The 10,559-nt window shown below is 40.6% G+C and overlaps 1 protein-coding gene across 2 annotated transcripts; it reads right to left on the bottom strand.

The window, feature by feature from the left end:
• Positions 1 to 859: 859 nt before the first annotated feature.
• LOC122626467 lies at positions 860 to 1,693 on the bottom strand. 2 transcript variants are annotated; one of them, XM_043806741.1, is made up of 2 exons: positions 1,088 to 1,693; positions 860 to 1,035 (listed from the first exon to the last, which is right to left on the bottom strand). In XM_043806741.1, the coding sequence occupies exons 1-2, from the start codon at positions 1,574 to 1,576 to the stop codon at positions 994 to 996; spliced, it is 531 nt and encodes a 176-aa protein (XP_043662676.1). In that variant the 5' UTR covers positions 1,577 to 1,693; the 3' UTR covers positions 860 to 993. The 2 variants fall into 2 exon arrangements, with proteins under 2 accessions (XP_043662676.1, XP_043662675.1); XM_043806740.1 differs by having other exon boundaries at positions 860 to 1,028.
• Between the last annotated feature and the right edge of the window lie 8,866 nt (positions 1,694 to 10,559).

The following is a 10,559-nucleotide window of genomic DNA, read 5'->3' as shown; positions in this document are numbered from 1 at the left end:
GAAGACAACACAATTTAGAATGGATCTCTGAATGGGCGTGCATTCAATTTGAATTGTCCATTTTAGATTGGGGGCTTTGGCATTGCCCATTTGGGCCTCGGTTGCCCTGTCTCATCAATTAATCTCGTTTGTAGCGTTTGCTCAAATCAATTAAGAACTACCACACACCGATTGACGATAATCGAATTAGCCCCGTTTTGCCTCAACAATAACAACAGGCGACGGGGCCAGCTAAATCTGCTTATATCAAATCGTGATGGGAACATGAATTAAGGCAGGCAAAATAACTACTGATTAAACTCAATTTTCACACACGTTCAAAGCCACCTGACGTATATCGGTATCGATTTGGAACCGAATTCGAATGCAAATTTCGACTTTAACCATCATCAGCTCAGCCAAAGCTTTAACTTGAGGCTAATGGAATGGAATGAAGAACATCATCCAACCACCTGACTTGCCACTTTGCCAACATTTACATTTGCACAACAGTTGCGGGCTCGGATTCGGATTCTGATTCGAATTCGGATTCGGTGAGGGCAAGAAGTGAGATACAGATACGGTTCAAGATACATTTTAAGCAACAATCAAAGCTTTGCATTCAGGGCAGCTCCTCTGATGGAAAAAATGTTCGATTTCAAGTGGTTTACCACATAAATTTGCACTTTGCTTTGTTTACAAAGCCATTGAAGGAAAAACAGAGAGATAACAAAGAAATTGGGGAGCAAGTGAGACCAGCAATTGAAAACAGTAGAATGGAAAGGTCTACAGGTTATTCCCAGTTAAGTCAGGTTATCCAACGCAGTTACTCTCCTTACCATTTAGAAAATGTTCAATCTTTTTTAAAAATAGTTTGAAATTTAATAAATATTTTTTTCTTGACCTGTCTGAAGCATGTTTTGCACAGATTGAGGTGGAGTTAATAGTACGGTTTCTGAATCATTACCACGTTGATACGAGAGACAAGATTATCCCAACTCGCTGTTTGGCGGTTTAAATACTTCCTGTCGAGCTGCCCTCCAAGTTGGCTGTGTCCTTGATAGAGATCGTTATTTAGATTCCGTATTTTTGAAAAGCGTTTACGTACCTTGGGAATCGATGGGACTTCCGTTGGTGGACCAACAAGACGGGCACTCATCTCTTTGGGATCGTTGGTTAGAAAATGGCGCGAACGGCTAAGCAAGTCTTCAGACTCCTTGACATGGCTTAATAAAATGGCTTTCTTCGTGCTGCATAACTTCCTGCCACTTTTATCGAGTCTTTCGAGCCTCCTATAAATATTGTGCAAGTCCAAAAATATTTCAGCTATGTCCCCATCCACTGCTTCCATTTGCTGACTATATGTGTCCAGGGATTTTCGGATATTCTGGACCTCCATCTCGATCGCATCATAGCCCACTAACTTGTTTTTAATTTTCGGCATAATTGCATCCACAATGCTATTCAAAGTTTGCTCGTCATAGTTTGGAGGTGTTCCAATATGTTTCAAGCTCTCCTCCACAATTACCTCCAATTCTGATTCCTCTTTCTCCAGCGTGATATCATAATTTCTACAAGTGCTATGTGTTTCAGACATATTTAGGCCAAAGCGTTAGTATTACAATAAATTTTGTATACGTTAATTTTGTGAAATTTATTAATTATTTTGAGAGTAAAATTAAATCATGACTTTTGAAGTGACAAGTACTTCTGAGTTTATGTCAATTTGGACACAATTTCATTGTGCATCTTATTTTTCTTCATAGTTTTTGTGTTCCTGTTTTATTGTTATTTTTTTGCAGTCTCAAGGAGAAAAAGATTTTTCTGAAATCACAATACTGTACGTTGTAATGAAGTTGGTATTTTTTCATGTACGAGTATACTCCGTGTTAAATGCAATTTTCCTCACCAAATCCTTTGCAGATTTCGCTGATTTATTCCTGGGCCTAGAGGCCTAACTCAATTGCCTAAATGGGAAACTGCCCGCTATTTCCTGCATGCAGTGCGCAGCCATTCACTTAAACCCACTCATCTGGTTCCGACTCGCCTCTGCCCACAGTCAACCATATTTTGTGCCATTTTTATGGAGCATGCAAAAAATTGCCAGAGCAGAGCTGACTGAGTCGATTCGAGCCGAGCGGAGTCGAGTCAATTCGATTCGAGTGGTCCACGGTCTATGTCGGTCCATGTCGATGGCTGGGTCCGTGGAGAGTTCAGCGGGACGCTGAGCGCTGTCAACAATCACGAACCAATTGTCTATAAATACCAGCAGCGTTAAAGCAAACTCATTTGGAAAGGGCCGTAGTTCGAGGTCCTGAATCAGAACCGGGCCCACTGGGCACCCTTGCTGAAATGGGGAGCCCCACTGCGACTTCCGCCCTGTCCTTTTTCATTACATCGCATGTAGCTTCCGGTTTGTTAAAGCGACACGCACTGTGCTCTTGTCCTCGTCCTCGTCGTCGTTGTCGTCCTCGAGCTGAATCCAGACGGCAGTCCTTTGGCACGGCTGCTGACAACCATGCCAACAGAAGCCCAAACAAGAGAAGGACTCACGAATGGCTGAGCAGCGATCGGGAGTTTTATTACCACTAGATATAGTAGGGGGGATCATCAAAGTGCTGACTAAATCCTAAGACTACTCAAAAGTGTTCTAAAGTGTAGTGCTATAAGAACATATATTCTATCTTATATCAGTCACCAGTAGCAATGTTAGGGAGAGGAATATAGTCAACTTTTGAGTGCTTTAACTTAGGCATAGATCAGTCATACAAAACAGGCTACTGTAATTAGCACGAAAAATAATTGTATCGATAATAAGCTGCATAATTTAATTGAGACAGCAGCGAAGTACGCGTCACGCAGTCACCTCTAGGAGCAGCGCACACTGAATCGGCATGGAGCAGACACAGCCTGGTTCGGGTTTCCGTGTTCCATCTCCTGGTGGGGCTGTCCGGCCCTCAGCGAATTCCGACTCCCGTATCGTCGTATCCCCGTAACCTCGGGCACGAGTGATTCAGTGTTTGTCCGCACGTTTAGAACTGGAAATGACAAATTCACTGTAGGTGGGCCCAGCGACGGGCTGGCGCTGTCCTGTCCTGTCCCCGAACTCATCCCGCTTAGCTCCGCCAACACGTTTGCGACTCAGCAAACACCATCATCAATTTCCGTGGGGAAATCACACAGAATTTTTGCACAAACAAAATGTTTGGTTGGTCAGCGGCAGAGGCAGCGGCTGCAGTAGCAGGAGTAGCTAGAAAAAACAGCGAAATGCCCACGAATTTTTGCATGTGACTCTGCGGTAAGTTTTTATCTTCCATACACCAGTTGGATTTCGAACTGCGGCTTAGGCCCGCGGTGGAATATTGAATTAAAGAGCGTGTATATGTGGGAAAGGGTTCATTAACGGGCACTTCATCAGCTCTTTTTGGCTCATAAAATAATACACATACAATAAAGTGATTATAATCAACCCTCGCACTCTAATGTAATTGATTAAAAGTGAACCAAATTTATAAGTTTTAATAACATATATTACACATAAATCAGTTTAATTTACATTTACGAATTAAATCAACTTTAAAGTTGAACATTAGCTGAGTCCGTGTGTACTTTAATCCTGCATAACCCACCAATTGACCCACTCCGAGCTGTGGCCCAATTAGCCGCAATTTTGGCTCATTTGTTGCACTCACTTGTTGGGGACCAAAAGTCCCGAAGTCTCGACCATCAAATTATGATGAGGAGCGAAGTGCGGGTTCCGACTTTATATCTTTTGCAGCAGCTCCTGCCGGATGTCGATCTCCTTGCTCTTGTTATTGTTGGCCATAAGTAATGCTGGCTCGGGTAATTTGCGTTTTACTTCTGGTGAAGCGTAAAACTTTCAAAAAGTCATCAAAAGTTCTTTTAGGCGCACCCACCTAAGTCGAGGCACACAGCATTCTGCCAGCTTGGAGCTCTGATTTTTTCCTTTGCATATGTTAACAGAGAAATTTGCAACGCTCGCAAGTTAGCCACAACTTTTAAAGTCTTCTCACTTTAGAGTCCATTTAAGTGGGCATAATTTGAGTTTGGGTTCCGAGCCAAGTCGGAGCGCTGTTTCAGCTAATTAGCCAATGCCAATGGGAAACGCACTAGACGTAAACTCGATTCGATGCTATCGGGTTGCGACTACTTACATTCTCCCATCCAACGGCTTGTTTCTGCTTCGCTCACTCTCGCCTCCTGTAATTGCAAAAGTTTATCTTTATCTCGGCCAGCGCAGCAACTCGCAGCAGCAGCAGCAGCAGCAGCTACATCAGCAGCAGCAACTAAAGCGGCAAATGGTCGCATTAAAGTAATTACTTTCGCTGCCCTGTTCGCATGCAAAGCCAATGCTACATGAGACGAAACCGAAATCAGGAAAATCTGTGAAGGATAAAATAATTAGTAGGTAAGGAGCTGTTTGATACCCATTGATCATTAGTTTACCCTTTTATTTTGGTAAATATGTGCTCTGACTTAAAAGTTAGAATCCTAAATCTCGTATGTAATGTATACTTTACTCTTAATAGTTTTTATAGGAATACAAATAAATGCGATTGGTATTTTGTGGTTCACCCTTTTGAAAACGCCGCCAATTTACCAGACGTCCATGCTATACAAGGAAGGCTACAACCTGCTAACGAGATTAGTTGTACTCTAATTTGTTCTCAAGAAGATCAATAAAGTCAGGATGATAGAACCAGAGGTCAAATGATTCCCATATGGATATACGGCGTGTTTTCCTGATTCGAGCTAATCAATCAAAGGTTTTTCATGTACATCGAAATAAGCTGTTTATAGCATCTGAACCGAGGATGTTTTAGGACGAAAGCAGAGAGATATAAAAAGCTGGGCTAGAAGGAACTGAATGCTTCTTGGCGAGTAAGCGCCTTGGCTTGGTTTATTACCAACTCACATTCTACTCCGATGACAGTCCTCCACTGGCATACCAGCTGTGCCCGATGCGAGGCAGTCTCACTTAAGAAGATTAAAGACTATTCGTTAGTTGGACTGCGAGTGCAGCATTTCCCATTTCCGTTTTCCACTCGCCAGCTCAATTTTCCGTTTGCGGCTTTTCGCGGTCTGCCTATATGTATGTATATGACCACTGGTGACAACTTCATTTGTTTGCGGCATCTCTTACAATCAGTTCTAAAAGCCGCGAAGTCGAATTGCTTTTTCCAGTTTCCATTTTGCAACAGGCAGATTGGGATGCATATAACCCTTGAAGGGTTTATAGGTGAAATTCAGTTTAAAGCTGCATTCAGAATTTATTAATTTATGGTATATGGTGTATTATATGCATGCTACGAAATCGAAACTCTACCACCTAAGCAAATGCTTTGCACACCTCAAATAATATTCCTAAAAAGCAGCTCAAGGTTGTATCTATCCTGTCATCGCAAACAATCGAATTCCCCTGGCGACGTCCCTTTCCACCCATCTACTTATTTGCAAGTATCCTTGTATCCTTGCATTTCCACCTCCCCCCGCTAACACGTTTATAGCTGAAAACATATTTCTGCTGCATTTGTCGCCATTCCGTTCGTCAGCCAAAATGCAAATATCGCACTAAACATAAATCGAAGCATTTTCAATAAATTCCCACAGTGTCGACGACGTTTCCCTAACTCTTGCTCTTCCGTTCTATCTTCCATCGAAGCGAAGCGAAAAATAATAAAAACTAAAAATTTTCAGCGAAATAGCGAGACACGAGAACAATGTGTTTCGCTATTTGCAATTGAATTTGGCACTCTTGATTTGCTGCTCCCCACATTTCCCCCACCGTTTCCATCAAATGTACCAGCCATCGACTCCTGAGTTTTATCTGCAATGGATGCTGTTTTGGTTAGAAGAAGAACTGAGCTGTTCTTCTTAATTTCTGTATTGCGAAGGAAAGAGGAGAAATGGAATTAGATTTTTAAAAGTGTGATTGGTTAGTTAATAATTACATATTACTAGAATTACAAATAATGAACTACAATTTTGTTACCCTTGCAAGGTGAAGGTTGCAGAGCATTATCAACAAAGTTACAATCATGTTATAGTTTTTAGCATATTATAAAGTTATTTAACGAATTTTTCTTCAGGTAACCATTAGTGTTTAGGTTATTTAACTTAGCCCCAGTCCCTTGGACTCAAATGTAAATTATCCATGCCATCGCAAGTCGTATAAAAGTGTTATAAAATTATACCATTTGGCCATTTCCCTTCTCTCTTCGAAAGCATTTTCCGCTCTCTTATATGGGTATGCGTGTTTTTAAGAGTCCTGTTGCCGGCTTTTGGCTCCAGTTGGCCTGTCTGTTGCTCCACTTATTGGCTTCGTTGGCAGGCGAGTTTTCCTTGGCCTACCGCAAGCGAAAACTTGGTCAACACTTTCCGCCTCTCCACATTCAGCTGTTTCTCTAGACTCGCTGAATGGGCTCTCTTTTGTCCCCATTTTCTCTCATTTCCCCCGCATTTTCCTCGTGGCATTTGGGTCCCGTTTGCTGTGTCGTCCTGTGTGGTCCTGTGTCAGTTTGAGTTTATGTCTTCATCGGATTGGGTCTGCGGGAAATTTATTTGCATGCCGGTCAGGCCTGGCCCCTTCGAGTATGCTCTATAAATTAAACATAAATCAGCTGCACGGCAAATCATTTGATTTCATTTGACGAAGCTCCCTGCTTTGCATTCTAGCTGCTGACACTTTGACTTGTCTCACGTACTCTTTGCATGGATGGGCCTTTAGGTCCGAAGTCGAAAATGACTGGAGCTAGTCCAATAGGGGGCTGCAGTTGATGAGTGAGTGTCAAGGGTCACAGGTCATTGGTGTGGGGTGTGGGGTGTTGGAGAGGTACTCCAATCGGTTGAGACGGCATTGATAAGCAAATAGCCATTTAATGGGCCTGAAACGAATAGTCAAAGTAATTAGAGTGATTAGCTGTGAATTAGGTTAGAGGGTACGTTTTTTTTGTATGGTATCTATCTCGCTTATTATATTCTGGGTAGTACAGAAATCGATAATGGCCCAAACATCCACCATTGATAGGCATCTATCAATATGTAATACTTTATGGCGCATTTTCAACCAAGCTTACGATGCTCCAAAATGAAGTTTTAAAATAAAAACGAGCGGATGGATGTGGGGAAATAAGCGCCAACATTGTTGGCCAGGTTGACGACAATGCAGACAGCCACGTGTGGCCATAAAAAGAGGTACACCGATTGCACGTTAGAATTTGAGTGTATTCCACACTGTATTTCAGGTTGTCTGACCTAGATTTACGTTTACTTGTTCATCACATAGTAAGGTTAAAAGGTTACAGGGAATTTTATAGTTTTTAACCTAACATAAAAACGGCCAATATTATTTAATATGTATATCATTTCTTAAATAATTGAAATTATAAAACTTAATATTAGGGTTAACTTAAGTTAATCGCCATGCATGAAGCTCTACTTATTCTTGAAAAGAAAGCCTTTAAAAAAAAGTTTAAGATTTTCGCAAAACCAAAATTACCAAGGCAATAGATGCTCCAAGCCATTAAGCTCGCATTTAATATCAAATATTTTAGCCTGCAGCCAATGTGGTGGTTAACCCCTTAATAGAACGTGGTGGGAATTTTTGCGACGTCATAGAAAATACGCAATAAAATCAAATCATGCTCAAAATTTGATGAATATTCATGGCATTAAAAGCTCTTGAATTATTAACGACGAGCATATTCAGTTGGCCAAATGCTCTTCGGCATAAGCACTTGCCCATCCACACCCTCTATGTGGTAACCTCATGCATATTCCCGTACTATCATCTCCGTCGATGGCAGAAAGTGTTCAATAATGAATTTTTGACAATGCTTTCCTAGCAGCGCTGGGCTCGAGCAACTCGCAGAAGGTGAAAAATCCGGAAAAAAAAAGAAAATGGTTTGTGAAAAGGCGGCTAACAACCCTTAAATGGGTCTGCAATTTCACCTTTGCCAGGACCTTATAGTGAAGAGTCATTGAAAAATGCCTTTGGCAGAGTGCATCCGTCTGATCCCCAAAACCGAAAAGAGCAATGCAAGTGAAAGGGCCAACAAAGGCGCTGATTAGACGATGGCTGAGACAAAAGAGGGAAAGTGTCATTCTGGATGCATGTTAATTGAGACAGAGGAATGGCATTTGTGTGGAGCGTATGCAGAATGACTCTGTTCGGAAAATCGCTCTTATTGCTCTCCTTATAATCGAAATTCGCAGAAGTCCTTAACTTGTGTTTAAAAACAAATTTTATTCTCACATACTCTTCGGTTTTTTAATATTAATATTGTAAATTATTACTATACACGTGATACAATATAGAATACGCAATCACGACAAAAGCCAAATATACATTTTATACGGACTAAAATCTTATTTCAAGGCCAATAAAGTGAACAAACCGATTTGATAAAGTACCTACAGAACCTGGAGAAACATAAAAAGGACATCAAATTATGACTTAATTATTCCTAAACGCCTATTACCACAAGGACACAGATGTTCGACGTCGTAATGTTTCTCTCCCCACAGATAGCCACCGAGGAAAGTTGATTTCGCAGCAAAATAAATAACACAGAAATATTTGATACTTGAGTAAATTGGTCACGTCGTCGGTTTCAGGTATAAAGCGGATATTGTAAAATTAAATTGATTCTCTTTTGCCCGTCTCTTTTTGTTCGGTTTTTGTAGGTTTTTGCTTTATTCGCATAATGAAAAGCCGCACATATATATTGTGGGTAGAATAAATAAATATAGATGTTGGTTCATCATTCTCATTTCATCAAGAAAACGTTACAAATTTACGTGACAGATTAGTAAGTGATAGATTGTGTACCAGGAAGCAGAAAATGCCAGACGAGGAATTTATTTTTAATAAATTTCAAATGTATTTCAAAGCTTAACTAGAAGAGCTTTGAGTCCTGCCGTTGAGCTTGTGCTCTGTGGCCCATCTATATGTAAAGAAATTATAAAATCTTCATAATACAATTTGTTAAACAAATTTTCTTTTACTATTTTTTTTAAGGAAACTTTTGATTTGAATGGGTGATAAAAGAACAATTTTTAGGCATGGATGCAAGCATACTATAGCTGATTGTTCAGAGCTACAATGTTTGTAACTGCCTAACATTCCAATCCAATGATTTACCTATATAAATAAACCTAAAATGCTAATAATAAAAGTATAGTTTTTTGGAAGTCAAGAGTAAGTTCCCTCAAGGCCAACCAATCAAACCAGACGTGCACTAGTTTAATGCATTAGAGGACTTCATTTTGAGTTTACAATAATAAGTAGAGGACTTTCGGCATTTGTTCGTCTATTAAAAGCATAACGGCATAAGCTACCATTCGCTTCAATTCTATTCAACCACTGTCAACAAGCACATCAAAATTTAGAGCAAAACAAGACCGGGAAATCGAGGAAAAAACCGTAGGAAAACAACGTGAAAAACACTTTCATAAATGAAGGGGGAGACGTTGAAGGAAGCTCAACAATATGTTGCAATTTTCTACCAGAGCGTTGCAACAAAAGTGAAATTCTAACATCACGTAGGATGTACAAGCAGCAAAAACAAAGAAAAAAGCGGGAAGTAAGAGCATCGGTATCGGAAAAGCCAGCGCCACGTATGCGAGCGTTTGGCGGCGGGTCCTCTGATTTTCCCGAGGTCCTCCCATATATGGCCATATCGCTATGTGAGTGTGTGACGAAACTGGTGTGTCCATCGCAGTTGCCGTGACAATCCCAATCACAACAAGAACAAGGACCCCGCAGGCAACTGCAGCAAACAGTGAAACGAATCCAGCCCCAGTATCACGATAATTGGTACTACGCGAATGAGTTTCTCCTCACATCTTCCACAAGGCAATATAACCCGGGCCAACGGCTGCGAAACGCGACAAGAAGAAAGGACCAATCCAGATATTCCCTTTCACGAATGGCAAACAAAAATTCGTGAAAAGTGATCCACATTGGATAAGAATGGATAACTAGAAGAGATCCGATTCTAACAATATAAACTTTCATTATACTAGTATGCTGTGAGTAATTAAATAAATATTTTTCAATCCTTGGGCTTGCATATGGATGTGTTTGAGATAAAGTGAAGCCAAAGATAATGGTTAGATCACAGCCGAAAACACTTTTAAGGCTAATCGTGCTTACACACTTGGCAACGCAATTGGCAGCGTTCCGAGTTTAAGTCTAATCTGAAAGACACCAAGTGTTAATTTTCGGCAGTGTTACTTGGCCAAGTGCCAGAAGCAAAGGTGTTAACCGCGCTTGCCAGGCTGCTAACAATAAATATTTGAGGTGGTAGAGGAATTTTACAAAAGTCAATTTAATCTTAAGTTTTAGTAAAATAAAATGCATTTCCCAAGAGTTACACATACTTATTTAAATGTTAATTATCTTTAACTTTTCGCGCTATACAAACAGTCCAAGCCTGAATAATTATATATTAATAGTTTTGGGCTACCACATTTAAATTGTACAACTGGGACAAGGAAGCGCGGGAGTTGAACAAACTTTCTATGTAGGTTGTTGTTTTGAAGTCTAGAAATTCTCT

This window comes from Drosophila teissieri, chromosome 2L, assembly GCF_016746235.2.
Source record: "Drosophila teissieri strain GT53w chromosome 2L, Prin_Dtei_1.1, whole genome shotgun sequence".
Lineage (NCBI taxonomy): Eukaryota > Metazoa > Arthropoda > Insecta > Diptera > Drosophilidae > Drosophila > Drosophila teissieri.
Note: the sequence above shows the minus strand (reverse complement) of the source record. Positions and strands in the feature narration are given on the sequence as shown.